Source organism: Myiozetetes cayanensis, unplaced genomic scaffold (assembly GCF_022539395.1).
Source record: "Myiozetetes cayanensis isolate MyiCay16 unplaced genomic scaffold, myiCay2020 scf32, whole genome shotgun sequence".
Classification (NCBI taxonomy): Eukaryota; Metazoa; Chordata; class Aves; order Passeriformes; family Tyrannidae; genus Myiozetetes; species Myiozetetes cayanensis.
The window spans coordinates 2444346-2464133 of NW_026087544.1; the positions used below are offsets into that span (position 1 = coordinate 2444346).

Consider the following 19788-nt stretch of genomic DNA (forward strand, 5'->3'; position numbering starts at 1 on the left):
CTGGGGACCTGAGGCCACTTCCCCAGAGGAGGATGCTCTGCACCCTGGCACAGCTCAGCTACAGCACCTCTGCCTGCACCCACACTCCATTTTCCACAGATGCCCGAGGGTCCTGGGGACCCATCCTCCCCTTCCAAACCAGCAGCATCAGCGGTGTGGGGCACCTGCAGCCTCCCCTCATCTGGGGAGCCCATGGGTTCCTGTCCTGTGGCCCTGGGAAGTCCCGCAGCTGAGGCTCCTTCCACAGGCAGGGGGCGGGGAGGGGAACTGGGGTGTCCATATCTTCCCACCGCCCCCCCAGGAGCCACAGTCTGTGCCAGGGACCAGAGCATGGTGCTCCCCTTCACCCTCTGCCTCCTGGGCAGCTCTGCTTGGCTCCTGATCACCAGGGCTGGGGCTCAAGGTGAGTGAGACCGGCAGGTCTGGGACCTTCCTCCCATGGCCCTCTCTTTCTCATGGCTGCTCCTCTCCTTGCTGATCCTTTTGCTTTTCCCTCTTGGTCCCAGGTGGACCTTGGAATGCCAAACCCTGAACATCACAGAACCTCTGAGCTTCTCTGCTAATAAAAAAGCCCCTCTGGGATAGTGTTGGAGCCACGCTTGAGTGCCTGGGGAACGGGGGACCCAGTTAGGCTGGTCCTGCCAACATCTCCCCGGGTTGGATCACACCCAGAGGATGGGCTTCAGAGCCCGTGGGTCAGAAACCTGTAAAAAGGCCAGGAAGGGCTCTTGACATCACCAGGTGATTGATATGAAGTCTTGATGAGAAACCCAGTTTTTGCCAGTTGAGGAAGCTGCAGGGTCCCCCAGAGGCTCAGGGAGGGGTCCTGCAGCACCAGGGGCACCCACCCCAATTTCAGCCTCTGCCACACCCTCCCCACAACAACAGCAGCACCTGGGAGCTCCGGAGGTAAACGTTTCGTTTCTCTCCCTTTTCCAGTTGCCCGGTGCCCGCTCCCACAGATCCGGTATGGGACGAGAGTACCCTCCACTCACTTTCACCCCAGGCGCGGGGACACCGTGAGCTTCACCTGCAACTGGGGCTACACCCTGCAGGGCTCCCGCACCAGCACCTGCGGAGCTGACTCCAGGTGGAACCCACCCCTGCCAGTGTGCAAAAAGCGTGAGTGTCCCAGCGTGTGCGAGCGGGGACGGCTGCGGGGGAAAGCTCCCTCTTGTGTCCTCTCAGATTCACTGGGAAAGCAAAGCCGGGATGCGAGAATTTAACCCTAGGGCCGAGCTGCTGTGCTGCGGGGAGGCTTGAACCTGTGGGATGGCTGCCCCGGGGGGGTTTCTTGTTACTCTGCTCCTGGTCAGATGTAGGGTCATTTTCATCTTCCTCCTGGAACGGGAAGTTCATTGCAGCTTCTCGCTGCTCTTGTTGCTTCCACGCCCGGGTGCATTTCTGCCAAACGCCATGAGATGCCTGTGAGTTCTCCTGTAGGGAATGTTGTTACTGCCAGTAATTTCTTCCAGATGCAGGGTGATTGTTATATTGGTGCAGCTGCACCTTTAGTTAACTAATGCTTCGGTCCAGCAAATGGAACAAACACAAAAGAATTTAGGACATTACCCTGATGCTACTTGAACAGCCCTAGTAACTCACTTAGGGGCAAGCACCTGACCCACAGGGTGATTTATTTCCCTCTGCAGAGGCGATGTGTCCTCGGCCACCGAACATCGCCAACGGGCTGCACACAGGACAGTCCCTGCACAAGGTTTCCCGGGGAGGGGCCGTGCACTACAGCTGCAGGGATGGATACACACTGCTTGGGAACGCGTCCATCACCTGCACAGAGGCTGGGCTGTGGAGCCGGCCCCTGCCCCGCTGTGAAGGTGGGTGGATGGTTCTCTCCTGGGTGTGGGGCTGGCAAAATGATGTTACATGTCCTGTAGGATCAGAGCAGGCAGGTTTATGGCAGTGACAAGAAGGGGGGAAGCTGTGTGTGCAGGATCAATGGAAGTATTGAAGTTTACAGGATGCTCTCTGTGTTCCCACAGCAATTGGCTGTAAGATACCCGAGGTGCAGAATGGGAAGGTCTACGATCTGCAGAGCACCTACAAAGCTGGGGAGACTCTTCACTTTGACTGTGACACTGGTTATGCTGCAGAGGGCACCTACAAGGCTCGGTGCCAGCCTGGGGGCACCTGGGATCCGCCAGTGCTCATCTGCCAGAGGGGTGAGTGGGGGTGCCCACTGCTTCCCCAGGGCAGCCCTGCCTGGCAGGGCTTCCTTGCAGGCAGGAACAGCATCTGCAGGCAGAGCTGTTCCTGGGATGGGCTTTAACCCATCAATGCAGCCTCACTCTGACTGCCTTCCCCTGGCACCCTGTTCCCTCCCTGAGTCATGACTTTCCACCTCCCTCTTGCAGTCCGACCCTGCCCCATGCCTCCAGAGATCACCAATGGAAACCACAACGGCCAGGGCAAAGCATTTTTTACCATGGGAATGTCTGTAAGATACACCTGCAACCCTGGCTATTACCTGGTTGGAAATGCTGATGTATTTTGCAGACTATCAGGGAGCTGGAGCCAGCCTGGCCCTCGCTGTGAAGGTGAGTCCATGCTCTGTCCCCTCAGGGCACAAACTCATAGTGTGGCTCTGTTCACAGGGGGACCCTCACCACTGCCACTGAGACCTCCAGTGAGGGACTAAATTCCCCTTTAATTAAACATACAGTTTTATACTATGTAAAGAATAAGCTTAGATGCACGAATTTAGAGCCAGCACTCTTCTCCCTGTGCTCCAGTGGCAGCTTGGCTCCAGCATGCCCATGGAGAGCCAGATGTTGATGGTGCTGGGGACCAGGCAAGGTCAGGGGGTGTATCACAGCTTTTTAGGGATGACCAGCTGGATTTCTATGAATCAATTCAATACCCTTTGCCCAGAAAAGTCAGAGGAGAGACAGAGCATCCAAAGGCTGCTGTCAGGACAGAGCTCGCAGTACCTGGGGTTTGAGGCCTCTGCCCTCACCCTTCACCTTCCCCCATGTCTGACATGCAGGAGGTTGGAGCTGGGCTGTCTCTCAGGAATTGTCTCTCCCAGACATTCTCATGGGCTTTTCCCCTCCCTCTGCAGAGGTGACGTGTCCTCGGCCACCGAACATCGCCAACGGGCTGCACACAGGACAGTCCCTGCACAAGGTTTCCCGGGGAGGGGCCGTGCACTACAGCTGCAGGGATGGATACACACTGCTTGGGAACGCGTCCATCACCTGCACAGAGGCTGGGCTGTGGAGCCGGCCCCTGCCCCGCTGTGAAGGTGGGTGGATGGTTCTCTCCTGGGTGTGGGGCTGGCAAAATGATGTTACATGTCCTGTAGGATCAGAGCAGGCAGGTTTATGGCAGTGACAAGAAGGGGGGAAGCTGTGTGTGCAGGATCAATTGAAGTATTGAAGTTTACAGGATGCTCTCTGTGTTCCCACAGCAATTGGCTGTAAGATACCCGAGGTGCAGAATGGGAAGGTCTACGATCTGCAGAGCACCTACAAAGCTGGGGAGACTCTTCACTTTGACTGTGACACTGGTTATGCTGCAGAGGGCACCTACAAGGCTCGGTGCCAGCCTGGGGGCACCTGGGATCCGCCAGTGCTCATCTGCCAGAGGGGTGAGTGTGGGTGCCCACTGCTTCCCCAGGGCAGCCCTGCCTGGCAGGGCTTCCTTGCAGGCAGGAACAGCATCTGCAGGCAGAGCTGTTCCTGGGATGGGCTTTAACCCATCAATGCAGCCTCACTCTGACTGCCTTCCCCTGGCACCCTGTTCTCTCCCTGAGTCATGACTTTCCACCTCCCTCTTGCAGTCCGACCCTGCCCCATGCCTCCAGAGATCACCAATGGAAACCACAACGGCCAGGGCAAAGCATTTTTTACCATGGGAATGTCTGTAAGATACACCTGCAACCCTGGCTATTACCTGGTTGGAAATGCTGATGTATTTTGCAGACTATCAGGGAGCTGGAGCCAGCCTGGCCCTCGCTGTGAAGGTGTGTCCATGCTCTGTCCCCTCAGGGCACAAACTCATAGTGTGGCTCTGTTCACAGGGGGACCCTCACCACTGCCACTGAGACCTCCAGTGAGGGACTAAATTCCCCTTTAATTAAATATACAGTTCTATACTATGTAAAGAATAAGCTTAGATGCACGAATTTAGAGCCAGCACCCTCCTCCCTGTGCTCCAGTGGCAGCAGATGTCACGTTGATTTTGTTGTTGCAATATTAAGAGCCTGTGGTTCTTTGCTTTGTTTTGCTCCAACTCCTTTTGCACAACTCTCGTTTCCAGTGACTGTCTGCATCAATCCAACCATAGCAAATGGGAGGCAAGTTGATGTTCAAGGACTTATCTCTGCACCTGGGCAAACGCTGACATTTCAGTGCCACGATGGTTACAGCCTGCAAGGCAGTGCCGAGGTCTCCTGCCAGGAGGATGGCAGCTGGCAGCCTCCTCTTCCTGTCTGTGAGAGATCATTCCTTTACCAGAACTCTTTAAATAGGCACGAATCTCCAGGTAAATAATGACTTAACTGCCTTGGGGTACACTGCTATTTTATGTCCCCTAACCCTGTTTGAAAAATGTGGTTAAACCCCGTGAGTGGAAGATTGAAGTATATCCCGACAATAAGAACCTGTTCCTCTGCAATCCTTTGAGAAAATATGCTGTGTTTGTTTAATAATGGCCATATCACTAAACAATTTTGCAAGGCAAACGAAACACCTTTCCTCCTGACAGTGCTTTCTGTGCTTGCACCCGCCAAACCTGCCCTGCCTGGCTCTCATGTGTGTTTTCTCTCCCAATAGGTGGTTGTGGCCCCCCCACAAGGTTACACTTTGCTGAGCTAAATGAGGAGCATAGAAATACGTTTGATTTTTCTGTTGGGAAGACTGTGCAATACACTTGCCGAGCTGGATATGCTAAACAGCCAGGAATGTCACCTACTATTACATGCCTTGAGAGCGGAGTGTGGTCAGAAGCACTAGAGTTCTGTAAAAGTGAATAGCTCCTTGATTTGGTGTCTGTTGATCAAGAAGGAATTGGTCCTAGGTTCTGTCCATGCTGCAAAAACCTTTCTGTTCTTCTGGTCCTCAAAATGATACGTGACTAGTGAAGCCATGTAACTTTTTGCTATTTGAAACCTGTTTTGGGGGTAACTGGAAATGGGGACAGATGACTGGGGTAATAGTTGCATCTGTTGTGCCACAGTATGGGGAGACAGAAGGCTAAAATGAGGGTATTTTCCTCCCCCAGGGAAACAATGCAGTCACCCTGGTGAACCTGTGAATGGGAAAATTATTTCCCTAACAGATGTCCTGTTTGGGTCAACGGTGGTCTATGGCTGTGAGGAAGGGTAAGTCCTGGCTTTGGCTACTGCTCAGAGGTGTATTAGGTAAGTCCCTCTTTTTCTTCCTCCTGTTCATTCACTCCAAAGACATGGATTCTGTACAGAAGCCATACAGGGTTCTGTAGCTCCTAAGGTGCTCACTGTCTTGTCTGTACATATAAATACTTGACATGGGTTTGGCCGAGCGAGAAGGAACTCCTCCTTCAGTGCCACAGCTTTGCTGACCCCCCCCCCATCCCAGGTGGGAGGCAGCATCTCCAACTGAACTGACTTGGGATGAACATTCAACCCTTTCAACACCAGGTACAGGTTAATTGGACAGTCCAGCAGGCGGTGTGAGATTTCTGGTGGACGTGTTGCGTGGAGCGGCGACGTTCCCATTTGCCAGCGTAAGTAGCTTGCAGCTCCAGGGATTTGCATGGATCTGGGAAGCATTTTCCAGCAGAGACTGCCACACCTTTCCAGTCAAAGCTTTCACAGGCAATCCCTCTGCCCTGCGAGCATGAAAATTATCAGAAGGTTTCGAAGTTAAAAGAAAAGGTTCTGGGAAAGGTACAGGATCCCAAAGCTTAATGGGTTATAGAAAGCAACATCTCTGCTGGAGCTTTTCCAGCAGTACTTGAGTACCCTGCTGCTGACTGACATCTCAAGAGCCCGTAAAAAGAGAGGAAGGGAAAATATGTTCAGCTTAGGGGCTGTTACTGTCAGACACAGACTGAGGGTCAGTCCTAGGGAGAGACAGAGCATTGTGCCAGCAGTGGAATCCCAAAGTCCCAAACTGTGGGCTTGCTCCTACTCTCCAAGCACAGATAACTGGTGTGTACCCAAAGAGCTGCACCTCAGCAGTCACACCTGGGTGTTTCTCTGATGGTTAACTAGTGTTGCTGGTTAGGTGACAGTTTCATAAGAAGAAAGAAACGTTTGCTGGTACATTCTGGGGTTTTAAAGCATTTCCCACGTTCTCCAGGTACATATGAACCTAAGGTGATGTACAGACTGTGCCTGTGCTTGCCTTGGCACTGCCTGCAGAAAATCAGCATTTTGCAAAAGTGATGCAAAATAAAACTCTTTGCCTTCTTATTTCTTAAACAGTAAAAAATACAAAGCATGTAGATGTTTCCTCCACAGAGGTTTTACTGGTCTGCTTTCTACCTGCCATAAAAATTCCTGACCAGGGAGGTAGGATGTTGCCAACAAGGCCTCACCTGGGAGGTCACTTCACTGCAGTTATTTCCTCTCTAGAACCAGTGTTTGTGCCCCACAGACTGAGGGATTTCCAGGACTTTGGTGCTGCTGTTGAACTCAAAAGCCTCGTTCTGCCCCTTTGCAGGTATTCCTTGTGAGCCACCCCCGGACATTCCCAATGGGAAGCACACGGGCAGGCTGCTGAATGAATTCTTCTATGGCATAGCTGTAACATACACCTGCAACCCCGGGTTCCCACTCCACGGAGAGCCCTCCATCCACTGCACCACCCGGGACGGGAAAAACGGCGTGTGGAGCGAGCCCATCCCCACCTGTGGAGGTGGGTGTGGCTGCAGATACTCACAGCACTACTGGGAAGTTTGGAAAGGCTAGGAAACTCCAGACAGCTGGACTTCTTGCCCCAGGGTTTTCAAGGGCTGATGGGCAGCTGAGGGCAGGAGGCTGGAGGGCCACCCCGCTGCCCTCCAGCATCCCCAGCTTCACCTTTCAGTTTGGTGATGTTTGATATCCCTGGATGCAGGCAGTGCATCATCCACGGGAAAATTACTTTCAGGCTTGTGTCTTAGAAGGGATTGCAATCCTCTGTGGCTTCTCAGCCGCACAGCTCTGCCCAAGTGCCTGCTTTGAGGACCTGCCCTTCCTTTTTCCAGAGGCAAATTGTCCCGTCCCGCGGGTCCAGAACGGGAGGATCGTGTCTCCTAGATCTGCCTACTCCCACCAGGACACCGTGACCTTTGAGTGTGAGCCAGGCTTTGTCCTGCGTGGCCACAGAGTGGTCCAGTGCCAACCCAATAACACCTGGGAGCCACCCGTGCCAGTCTGCACTCAGGGCAAGTGTTCACACAGGGCTCTGAGCATTAACCTTCCCCTGCTCTCCCACATCTGCCTTTTCTTGGCTCCTGTAACAGCTGGGCTGGCTTCTTTCTCTCTTGGTAGCTGGCTGCAGTGCACCTGCCAGGCTGGAGTTTGCTGAGCTGAAGGAGCCCCTCAACAACCAGACCGTCTTTCCCGTGGGGAGGACAGTGGAATACGTGTGCCGGCCGGGGTATTCCCAGCACCCAGGGATGCCACCATCCATCACATGCCTCAGGAATCAGACGTGGTCTGCGGTGCTGGAGTTCTGTAAAAGTACGTCCCACAAGTGCTGAAGAACCCGAAGTGCATCAGGCTTGGCTGGTTTTCCATGTTTTCCCAGCTTTATGGGTTTCTTTACCTACTCTCTGCGCTGGTATCCCTGGCTGGGATGTGAGTAGCAGCTGGGGGTTAACTGAGGCTGGCATTCCCTTCCAGGGAAGCAGTGTCCTGACCCAGGGCACCCAGTGAAAGGCAGAGCTGTTGTCCTGACAGACCTCCTCTTCGGGTCCAAAATTAACTACACTTGTGACGAAGGGTGAGTCTTGCACAAGCTGAATTCAGCTGCCAGGTGAGAGAGGAGTGGATTTTCAGCTTTACACAACTTAGTTCCCAAGTCAGAAGTCTCGGCTGCCACTTAACAAAGGTTGCAAAGAAATCTCAAGTCTCTTATTGTTAAATTAATAAATCCTTCCGTGTGGCTCCAGGTACAAGCTGGTTGGAAGCTCTCAGAGGACGTGTGAGGTCTCTGGCACACGTGTCTCGTGGAGTGGAGATGCTCCTGTCTGCCAGCGTAAGTAGGCCAGAGGAAAAGGTCCTTGGAGATGGTTTGCAAGGTAAAAGTGGAACGCCTTTCAAGCCAAAGATTTTATTGCAAAAGATTCCAGTCACTGGGATGCATAAAATGTTTCCTTTTCATTTTCATTGTTTGGTTTGATGCTTCTGAAAATGTTTCCAAAGGTCTTTTATTTATCCTGTTCCAAACTGGGAAGAAACAGTAATATCTTAAACTCCCTGTAACAGGGTAAGTATTCCTCACTGGGTGTGTGTAGGAATGGTGTGACCAGTCTGTCTCTGAGCATGTCACCAATGGTTATGGAAAGGGAGGTAAGAATTGTCCCACCACCTCCAGACGGGCAGCAAGGAACTGGCTCATGGAAGGCTGCAGGTTTTCCTTCCCACATTGATTTTTTTCCACACAAGGTTTATTTCTGGGTAATTTGGGACACTGAATGCTGAGATGGCTCCATCCCCATTGATGCCCTTCCTGGGTGTGCCCTGCAGACTCTGGGTGCTGCTGCAGTGCTAAGAGTCCCCTTGTGCCTGCCCGCAGGGATCGTCTGCGCTCCGCCTCCAGCCATCCCCCACGGGACACACAGCGGGCACTCGAGGGACACCTTCTCCTACGGGGACGTGGTCACCTACACCTGTGACTCCGGGCACTCTCTGGCAGGAGATCCCTCCATCCTCTGCACCTCCTCAGACGGGGAGCACGGAGTGTGGAGCGGGCCAGTGCCGCGGTGCCAAGGTAGGGCTGGGAGGGCTCTGTGGGGTGTCCCCACCGGAGAGGTTTGGTTGCCACTGGCAGGAGAAAATCCCATGGCTCTGACAGATATCTATCCACAGGAGTTAGTGGAGTTAATTGTCTTCCTCCTTTGCTTTTAGAAGGCTGTATTTTTACTTTATTTTCTGTCTTGCCCTGTGCATATTTCTTACTTCCCTTTCCTTCTCCTTGGCAGAGGTGAAGTGTCCTCCCCCTCCAAGCATTCCCAACGGGAAGCACAGTGGTCAGCCCTCGGACACGCACCTCCCTGGCTCGGCTGTGCAGTACAGCTGCTCAGAGGGCTTCTCCCTCATCGGGAACGCCTCCATTCTCTGCACAGCCAGTGGAACGTGGAGCCGGCCCCGGCCCCGGTGTGAAGGTGTGTTTGTGTTGGCTCCTTTTGTCCTCCCTGCTCCCTTCTTGGCTCTTGTTCTAATCCAGACCAAGTCTCCAGTGAGAGGCGGAGAACAAAGGTCCCACAGGCAGGAGGAGCCCCATCTGCCTCTGAGGGTTTCTGTTCCCACCCTCAGAACAGCTGAATAATGATATTTTGTGTAAGAACAAGAGCCAATAATGTTGACGTGCCCATGACAGTGACGTACAGCAGCAGGTACTGCCTCTGCTCAGTGCCCCTCCACACCCAGGGTGGGTTTCACATCCCCAGCAGTGCTTTGTGCTCTTTTCTTCCAGCAATTGGCTGCAACAGACCAGAGATTGAGAATGGAAGAACGACTGGGCTGGAGGCCACGTACAGACTCGGGGATGTCGCTGTCTTCCAGTGTGATTTTGGTTATGCCTTGAAGGGCTCTCAGCAGTCTCGCTGCCAGTTTGGGGGCAAGTGGGACCCTCCTCTCCCCACCTGTGAGAAGAGTAAGTGCAAATGAGGTGGAGGGTGGTAGCTGATTTCTTCTGAAGCACAGTGTGAGTGCGCCTGGCAGGGTGGAACACCTCACCCTGGAGGTGAAGGAGCTGCTCGCAAGGAGTGGAAGGGAAAAGTCAGATCTGTCTCCCATCTCCATAATCCCCATTCAAGCACTGGAACAGGGAAGTGGGGGACTCAACCATCCCTGGAGGGATTTCAAAGGCATGTAGATGACATGGTTCAGTGCTGGGTTATTGATGGGACTCGATGAATTTGAAGGTCTTTCCCAACCTAAATGATTCTGATGATTCTCTAATTCAGACCCTTATAATGTAGGGCTCTCATCTCTTTAAATAACTCCACAAAGGGACCAGGAGTCAGATTGGTGTCTGATCTCATTCACAGCCACAGAAAGCCCAGAGCAAGCTGTTAGGGCCACAGATGGAAACTAACCACTGTAGTTGCCTAAACAGTTAGAAATTATCATTCTTGATTCAATAAGCTCAAGAAACATGAAGGCTGGAAGGTAAGTGAGGGTAGGATGGAAATGTCATTCAGTGACATCCCTGAGTAGCTACTGGGCAAAAGTTGATGGGAAAGAAAGAAGTTCAAAGGCTGCCCTACCCTGCAGTGGGGGTTTGTGGTACCAGCTCTTTACCAGTTAGGACATTTTCCCTCCTTGTAGTGCTGCGGTGTCCTTCCCCTCCAAATATCAAAAATGGCCATCATGACAGCAAGGATGTGGATGTGTTCATCCCTGGAATGTCAGTGAAGTACTACTGTGACCCAGGGTATGTCCTCACTGGGAAGACAACAGTTTCTTGTTTGACATCTGGATCCTGGAGCATCCCTTACCCCCGGTGTGAAGGTGAGCTGTAAATGCTGTAAACGGACTGTTGTGGTCGCACGGCCTCCCCTGAAATTTGACCTCTTATAAACAAACAGGGTGGATCATTTTTGAACAAGCTCTGGCAGCTGCTTCCCCAGCCCGTGCTCTGACACTTTTCCCTTGCAGTGATCACCTGCACCAGCCCCAGCATCCGGGACGGGGAAGTGGCTGAAGGCCGGAGCTCTGTGTACCATCCTGGGGCCAACGTCACCTTCCAGTGCCACCCAGGCCACGTCCTGCGGGGCAGCCATGCAGCCAAGTGCCAGCCCGACGGCCGCTGGGTGCCTGCTGTGCCCACCTGTGAGCAAGGTGAGCACGGGCACCTGGGGGTTTGGAAGGAGGCCACCCAAAAAAAAACCATGGCCAGCAGGTTAAGGGAGGGGATTCTGCTCATGTGCTCTGTTCTGGTGAGACCCCCACCTGCTGCCAGCTCTGGGGTCCCCAGCACAGGAAGGACATGGAGCTGTTGGAGTGAGTCCATAGTTGATAAGAGGGATGGAGCATCTCTGCTATTAGGAAAGGCTGAGAGAATTGGGATTGTTCAGCCTGGAAAAGAGAAGGGTTCAGGGTGATCTAATTGCAGCCTTCCAGTACCTGAAGGGAGCTGACAAGAAAGGGTGGAGAGAGACTATTTACAAGGGCCTAGAGTGATGGGACAAGGGGGAATGGCCTCAAACTGACAGAGAGTAGGTTCAGATTAGATGTTAGGAAAAAATTCTTCCCTGTGAGGGTGGGGAGGCCCTGGCACAGGTTGCCCAGAGAAGCTGGCACTGCCCCATCCCTGGAAGTGTCCCAGGCCAGGTGGGACAGGGCTTGGAGCAACCTGGCATAGCAGAAGGTGTCCCTATATTATATGATCTTTAAGGTCCCTTCCAACCCAAACCATTCTATGACTCTATGATTGTTATGCTGGAGTGGCCCTGAGGTCGTGCTTTCTGCCTCACCCACACCACTTCAGGTGTGACAGTCTTCTGCTGTGTTACATGTGCCCCTCTGCTGGGCAAAATCACTAAAACTCTGCTCTGTGCTCCTGCCCTGGCAGTGGTGCTCTGCCCTGAGCCTCCTGTCATCGCCCACGCCACGCACGGCGCGGAGCTCGGGGCAAACTTCACCAGCGGCGCGTCGGTGAACTACAGCTGCCAGCCTGGCTTCTCCCTCCTCGGAGACCCTTCCATCTCCTGCACGGCCTCGGGGAGCTGGAGCCTTCCATACCCACGCTGTGCAGGTGGGACCAGCTGCCTCCTTGTGCTCTCCTGGCTGCCTGAGCATCCACCCCGTGCTCGGCTCGCCCTGGATCAGCCAAACCTGCCAACACCCAGAGCTGGCACGAGTGGGATGAACCACACGTCCAGTGACACCCGTGGGGCTGAACGTGCTTCCAGCACATGCAGGAGCTGTGTCCCCTCTGGTGGCATTGGGAATAAGCTGGTGGCATTGCTAAGGCCCGTGGTTTCCCAAAAGGAGGCAGGTTTGGGTGTTCTAAGTACTGAAATTGAAGATTCCTGCACTCTACAGTCCAAAGATGCCACATTGTGTGATGGCAGAGCTGTGTAGGATGTGCAGAGTGTGAAAGCACCAAACTGGCTAAACTATTTTGGGGGGCATTGTATTTTTTGGGAGCATTCTATTTTTTAAAACTATTTTTTGGGCCGTCGTATTTTTTGGGGACCATTATATTTTTAAGCTATTTTTGGGTGCAATATATTTTTTTGTGAGCATTATATTTTTTTAAAACTATTTTTGAGGGCATTGTATTTTTGGGGGGGCATTGTATTTTTGGGGGTATTATTATTTTAAAACTAATTTTTGTGAGCATTTTTTTAAACTCTTTTTGGAGGCATTGTTTTAGTTTGTTTTTTTTTTTTAAGAGCATGTAAATTAGGGGCATGTGTCCTTACATGTGTCCTTACATGCTGAGTGTTAATTTATGTATTCAAATAAATACACAGAAGGTATATTGATATCTTGGGGTTTAACAGTGACTATAAATGCACTTGTTTCTCTCTAACTGCATTTCACAACCAAGGATGTGTTTCTCACGTGCATTTTGTTCCTTGGCAGCTGGATGTGGCACTCCAACAAAGTTATTGTTTGCTGAGCTAAACAAGGAGTATAAAAATCAGACTGAGTTTCCTGTTGGGAAGACGGTGGAATATACTTGTCGGGCTGGATACGTGAAACATCCACAAATACCACCAACTATTACATGTCTTGAAAATCAAACATGGTCCGAAGCCCAGGAGTTTTGTAAATGTACGTTTTGCAGATGCTTCCAGGTTTTTTTTAAATACTGTGGGAGAAAGCCTTGTAATTTCTCCGTTTCAGTTCCTTCCTCTGGAGGATTTGGCTCCTGGAAATAGTGATACCTTTCCTGTGACACTGAGTTAAAGAAGCTTGAGATCAGATTCTCATTCCACCCCCTGCCATGGGCAGGGACACCTTCCTCCAGCCCAGGTTGCTCCAAGCCCCATCCAACCTGGCCTTGGACACTCCCAGGGATGGGGCAGCCACAGCTTCTCTAGGCAACCTGTGCCAGGGCCTCCCCACCCTCACAGGGAAGAATTTCTTCCTAATATCCTGTCTAGCCCTGTCCTCTTCCAGTGTGAAGCCATTCCCCCTTGTCCTGTAACTCTAGGCCCTTGTCCAAAGTCTCTCTCCATCTCTCAAGTAGCTCCTTTAGACACTGGAAGGGGCTCTAAGGTCTCCCCAAAACCTTCTCTTCTCCAGGCTGACCAACCCCAATGTTCTCAGCCTGTCTTCACAGAAGAATCCCACCAGCCCTCTAAGCATCATGTCCTTGCCCTCTTCTCAGTTTTGTTTTGTCCTCTCTCCTTAGTGCTGCAATGTCCTTCACCTCCAGCTATTGACAAAGGAAATCACAACAGCCAGGACTTGGAAGTTTTCACCGCTGGGATGGTTGTAAACTACAGCTGTGACCCTGGGTACAGCCTCCTGGGAGAGGCATCGATCTACTGCACCGACTCTGGGAACTGGAGCCTCCCTCTCCCTCGCTGTGCAGGTACACTGTGCCTCCAAGCTGGGAGTTATGGATAGTCTGGGAGCTTCTGAAAGCTTGTAGGAATTTGTCCATGCCAAAATTCACGATCGTTTCGTCCTTCTTGGTTTTCCATTTGTCTCGCAAACTTACCCGTGCATGCTCAACGCACATTTTAAAACAACTTTGTGCAGCTGATATTCCTGTTTCTCCCTCTGCTTGCTTTCCTGCTAGGTGGCTGTGGTGCACCCCCGAACTTCACCTTTGCTGAGCTATCCAAGGAACACAGAAATCGGGTGGAATTTGCTGCTGGGGACACCGTGCGCTACAGCTGCCAGCCGGGATTCACGAGACGCCCCGGAGTGCCCCCAACTCTGACTTGCCTCAAAAACCGCACGTGGTCTGAAGCGCTAGAGTTTTGTAAAAGTGAATAGCTCCATCAGTTTGGTGTTGTTGGAAACTGTCTGATTTGTGGGTTTCTTATAAAAAAAAAAAAAACCAACAAAAAGATTCATACATGGCTTCACTAGTCACAGAGTTTGGGCCGTTGTTGGCTGTTTAGAAATCAAAATTATTGGTGTCAGAATGTGGACAGAGCCTTAAGATACCTTCTCATAGTGCGTTACACAACTGCAAGAGAGGAGTTTAAACACAGCCTTGTTCTTTCCCAGGGAAGCAATGCACATACCCAGAAACACCCAAGAATGGCAGAGTTGTTGTTCTGACAGATCTCCTTTTGGGGTCCACCGTGAGCTACACGTGTGAAGAAGGGTAAGTCCCACACTGCCTTTGCTGACTCTGTGTCTGAGCTCGGTGTTGGGCAACTTGTGGTAAAGCATTAGGGCCCAGTCCTCTGAGCAGCTGTTCTCCCACAGCAAGCCAGAATTTGGATTTTGGTTCCAATTTTGCCTGCTTAGGAAAGGGAGAGGTGTCTCATTTTCCCCTTCCTGTGCTCAGTAGATTAATTTGCACACTTGAGTTTCAGCTTGGCTCCTCAGATGGCCACCGAGCAGGAGCTGAAAGTGCAAGCAAGGAGGCTCCAGCCCTCTGGAAATCAGCTGTGTCCAAGTCCTGATTTAGCACCTGACCAATTACTCGGAGTCATTTGGGATCAGTGTTGTTCCCCTTGGATCCAGGAAGAAGGAACTTGGTATCCTTCACTCCCATGTGTCAGAGCAGCAGAAACACCTTGGTGACCAGCCAGAATCAAGGAGGCTGCAGAGGGAAACCTCTGGGGGTAGTGTCAGAGTGGGAGTGCAAAATCCAAGCTGATATTTGTGTCTCTGTAACTCCAGGCACCGGCTGGTTGGACAGTCTCAGAGGAGATGTGTGATTTTTGGACGAGATGTCACATGGACTGGTCTTCCTCCCATTTGTCAAAGTAGGTCACCACTAGATCGAGCCCAGAACTGGCAAATTAAGTCCTTAAAATCAAAAAGTGGCATTTCCTTGAAATAAATAGAATTAGACTAATATGACTTTTAAAGCATAATATTCCTCTAAGATAGGGGGTTTTTTTGGATGCTTGCATGTTTGGTTTCTTCTAAAAATCTTCCAGATGTGAGCTTTGGATCTGCATAGGGATGTAGACTGAAGAGTTGTGAGATGCCTGCAGGGCTTTGTCCCTTTTGTTTCACAAATATAAATAGTAAATTAAGGAAGGAATGTGTTTTGCAGTAGAAGAGTGGGACACTGAGTAAAACCAAACTGGAATCTTCCAAATGCTGTGCTGTTATCCAAACCACAAGGATGTTTTGCAGGGGTTGATCACTGCAGTTAGTTTCCCTTTCAGATGGAATTGCTTTGGAAGGTGAGTTTGGGATAGTAAAGCAGTCATGAGAATGGCTAATAGTGCCTACAGATTTCTACCCCATTTAATACATTTATTGGAATGTATTTGCACTATTCTGTTCATAGCCACAAACTATGTTTAGATAGGTAATATAACCTTAGGGTACTTAAATGAACTAAAACGCCCTCGGTTCTTGACATTATTCTTCTCTGAGTCTCCAAGCACTACCTGTGAAAATCCTCTGAGCACACTGAGGATGGACTTTATGTATGCATCAATTAAAGCATAAATACGGCTTCACATCCATAAATATGAATTTATTTTTCAGAGGTGACCTGTCCACTCCCACAGATCCGGAATGGGAGAGTAACTCTTCTTAAACATCGCTACACATACAAAGACACTGTCACTTTTAAGTGCCGTAAAGGTTTCACCTTGCGAGGCCATCACACCTCCCAGTGCCAAGCTGATAAATCCTGGGGTCCACCTCTCCCTGTCTGCGAGCAGGGTAAGTCTCAGCACTTGGATTCATCAGCATTGCAGATTCCTCCCTGGTTTCTACTCAACAAAGCCAAAGTTGCCTTTATTTTTCCTGTTTGTTCCAACCATTTAAAGGAGAAACCAGCACTTGCTCCTTTTGTTTATGCCTCTCTTTTCGTGCAGGAGGTGAACCAGGGGTTGGGTAAAATGCTGTAAGTATTAGCATGATTTGCACTTTCTCACGCTGCTTCTTGCAATCCATAACCCACATTCTCTTCATTTCCTGAACGTGAGAAAATTGGCAGCTTCAAGGCAGGACAGTGTCTATCAGAGAGGAGGAAAGTGCTGCAAATGTAAAGGCAGGATGATGGAAAATGAAGGTAAATTTGTAGATCGTGTTTACTCACCCACATTTTTAAACTCATAGTGCTGCATCCAGATGGAGTGGCAGAACATCATCATCATCATCCCAATACCACCACAAGTCCAGGTAGGTCTCTCCTAAGAAGAGGAAAGATTTACTAAACATTAATTCTTCCTCCCAACCTGTCCTGCTTTTTTGAGGGAAGAGGGATAATTGATCCTCTTGGTGTTGGAGTCAGTGCTGTGGGAGTGAGTGTTCAGCTGCTCTAAAGTTTTCCCTCTTGCCTCTGTGAACCCTGTTTTGATCTGCACATCTCTGATTTTAGTGCTGCACTGCTCCAGGCCTGCAGATATCACTCATGGGTCTCTCAGCAGCCCAGTAAAAGCAGTTTTTACTCCTGGAACATCTGTAAGCTACATCTGTGATCCTGGCTTCTCTCTCCTTGGGACAGCATCCATTTATTGCACACCATCTGGAGCCTGGAGCCATCCTCCTCCTGTTTGTCAAGGTGTGTTTTTGTGGCAGAGAACTAAGAACAAAGGACATTTAACAACTCTTGCCTTAGGGAAAGGTTTGTAGAAGGACTAAATCTGAGTCACACACAACGTGTGATAAGAACAAGACCGAGTTTATAGCCATTTCCAAAGCCTGATGGAGTTACAGGGTTACAGGTTATTGAGCCAAAGTGAACAAATTCAAAGGGAACAATGAAGTCTGCAAAGGCACAGTGCCTTAGCCACTCTCTGGTAGTTCTTCAGGTCCTTCTTTCTTGTCTCTCCCCTCCTCAACTTTCCAGCTGTGAAGTGTCTCCCTCCTCCAAACATCACCAATGGGAAGCCCAAAGGCAACACCTCTCACACTTTTCCCTATGGAGCATCTGTATCCTACAGCTGCAATCCTGGTTATTCACTCATTGGGAATGCTTTTATCAACTGCACGGTGTCAGGAACCTGGAGCCAGCCTCTTCCTCACTGCAAAGGTGGGTTTTGTGCTTCCTTTGCTCCTGTTGTTTGGAATTTGTGGTGGCAGAAGCAGGCTGGGCTGAGGGACATGCAGCCACAATGACATACACATCTTACTTTGGGGGGAAAATGAAATCTTCAGAGATTCACGGGCCAAACTCTAAGCAGTAAGATCTTCTGCAGCTAACACTGAATTCCATCCCATTATTTGGTTTGGGATCTGCTTCTATGTCACAACTAGGAAGTGTTGATCTGTTAACTGTGAATTTATCTGCTCTTCGTTACCCCTGGGAAGAGTATTGTTGTAAAGAAGCAGGATGGAAACCTCGAGCAAACAGTCAGAAGGATGTGAGTCCAACAGAGGCACTCCTGAAAGGCAGTTTTAACTCCTACACGTTTTCCATCTCTGCCCCTGTTGCTCCAAATGAGGTGTACACCAAATTCCCTCCACTGACAGCTTTTTACTTTCAGTAGAAGAGGAGAAACATTTTTGTGTCCCTTCCCTTTTGTGTCTCACTCTCCAGTTATCAGTACCAGGAAACAAAGGAAGTGATTATATCAGGGAAGTTGTCTCTGATGGATGGTTTGTGTATGACAACTATTTCCTCCTCTGTGTCTCTGAATTGGCACTTCCAAGGTCAGTCACGGGGCAAACTTGACTAAAGCCAATTGCACGAACGTCACAGGATTCCTGCTGTGGGTGTTGCTTCACGAGAAACTGGACATTCATTGAAATGAATTAATTACCCACACCAGGAGCTGCACCCGCCTCAGTGACTCAGGAATTGAAAATCTCAGATAATAATAGGAGGAAATAATGTACTAAGTGCTTATGTAAATAAATCAGAGGCTCCTTAAGGGAAGTAGTCCCAGAAAAGTTCTGCCAGCCATTCCATATTTTTGTGGATTTGAAGTGTCTTTAGTACTAATACATGTGATAGTAAATACACCTTCGACACACAATTTTCCATCTGCCATACCAGTGTGGAGTAGCTGATCTGTACAAATATTCATATGTGGCAGTGAGACTCTTACCCACCTCTGCAGCCACAAAGAAAGGAGCTACCCTGTGGAATAAGAATTGATTCCCAACTACATTCAGAAAGAATTCAAGAACCATGTTCTGAATAACCCACAGTTGTATTTCCCATGTTTTATGTTCCCTCTCTTTGAATGCCCTTTTTTGATTACTTCCAATTCCAGAGATCAGATGTGAATTCCCAGATGTTCAAGGTGTTAAGAAAGCCATTAAAGGAAACACTTATCGTTCTGGGACCAACATCACTCTTGAATGTGATGATGGTTACATGTTGGAAGGCGTCAGTCAGACTCAGTGCCAAGAGGATTTCAGCTGGGACCCTCCTGTGCCAGCCTGTAAACTGAGTGAGTGAAACGGGAATGAAGCAAAGATCAGATAGAAACATGTAAATGCATCTTAAACATGCAAATATCTTCTTATATTTAGGAAAAGAGTAAATAATGGTGTGGGGTTTAAGGAATCAGTCTAACCAGTGGGATGCTGGCCCAGAGAAGCTGTGGCTGCCCCATCCCAGGCCAGGTTGGACAGGGCTTGGAGCAACCTGGGCTAGTGGAAGGTGTCCCTGCCCATGGCATGGGGTGGAACAGGACTATCTTTACGATCCCTTCCAACCCAACCCATTCTATGATTCTAAAAGGTATATTGGTAAAGTGAATAACGACAGTAGACAAACACTGGATTCTGTTAGAGGAATTTTCTGATTATTTCTCTTTTTTTCTTTTCCCTCCAGCATCACACAAGTCTGGGTCAGTAGGCCTCGGTAAGCAGCTTGCAAACATTCTTGCAGCCAGGTCTTTAGCTCAGTGGCACTGTTTCCTTCTGCCTACTTGGCAGATACACCTTGTTATGTCTTTTGTGTGCTTTCAAACGTCCAGTGAGAATAATCCAGGCTCTTCTCTCTCAGGAGTCGCAGCTGCAGGAGCTCTGCTGCTCCTGGGGGCAGGCATTGTCTGGAAAATAGTTTCCAAGCAGAAGGAAGGGTAAGGCAGTCCTCTGGATGTTTATTCACGTCCTTTGTTGCCAAGTGCCAAGCTTTACACACTTTATACACTTAAAAAAAAATATTTGCCTGAATGTGCCTGGGTCTTGTAATTCTGGACCTGCAGCTCACACTTGCAAACTGTACAACCTGGACTGGATGGTGTGATTATGTCATTTTATCTCCTTCTTAAAGGACACCAACCTGAGTGTTCTCTTACAAAGCAACACAGTTCATTGTTTTCTTCTTTTTCACTTAGCTATTATCGTACATATGAAAATTACAATTACCAAACCCCTCTGAACCCGGTAACTGAACAGAAAAGCTCATGTCTGCCGTAGAAGGTATGGTTTTATATTCCTCAACATAAAATATCAGTTATAGCTGCAATAATTATACGGTTATTTGTTTATATTGTTGACTTCATTGTCTACTCGAATGACTATTTTTCTAATAGAATCATTCAAGTAGAAACCTCTTTCCCCTCAAT

The 19788-nt window shown here is 49.8% G+C and overlaps 1 protein-coding gene across 1 annotated transcript; it reads left to right on the forward strand.

The window, feature by feature from the left end:
- Window positions 1-330: 330 nt before the first annotated feature.
- LOC126645862 (complement receptor type 1-like) lies at window positions 331-19303 on the forward strand. The gene is made up of 34 exons (XM_050326679.1): window positions 331-403; window positions 940-1122; window positions 1653-1835; window positions 2001-2180; window positions 2373-2555; window positions 3080-3262; window positions 3428-3607; window positions 3800-3982; window positions 4279-4503; window positions 4794-4985; window positions 5242-5341; window positions 5639-5724; window positions 6666-6860; window positions 7192-7371; window positions 7478-7669; window positions 7832-7931; window positions 8101-8186; window positions 8727-8921; window positions 9133-9315; window positions 9627-9806; window positions 10484-10666; window positions 10814-10996; window positions 11730-11912; window positions 12749-12940; window positions 13524-13706; window positions 13917-14108; window positions 14354-14453; window positions 14978-15063; window positions 15803-16156; window positions 16644-16826; window positions 17115-17297; window positions 18484-18663; window positions 19050-19079; window positions 19224-19303. The coding sequence occupies exons 1-34, from the start codon at window positions 331-333 to the stop codon at window positions 19301-19303; spliced, it is 5574 nt and encodes a 1857-aa protein (XP_050182636.1).
- The last annotated feature ends 485 nt before the right edge of the window (window positions 19304-19788 follow it).

What these genes read in the sequence shown, in the direction of transcription:
- LOC126645862 (XM_050326679.1), top strand. Translation starts at nt 331, where the DNA reads ATGGTGCTCCCCTTCACCCTCTGCCTCCTGGGCAGCTCTGCTTGGCTC. An exon ending in AAATAGGCACGAATCTCCAG is followed by an intron (nt 4,504 to 4,793) that starts GTAAATAATGAC and finishes CTCTCCCAATAG; the next exon opens with GTGGTTGTGGCCCCCCCACA. An exon ending in CGACGTTCCCATTTGCCAGC is followed by an intron (nt 5,725 to 6,665) that starts GTAAGTAGCTTG and finishes GCCCCTTTGCAG; the next exon opens with GTATTCCTTGTGAGCCACCC.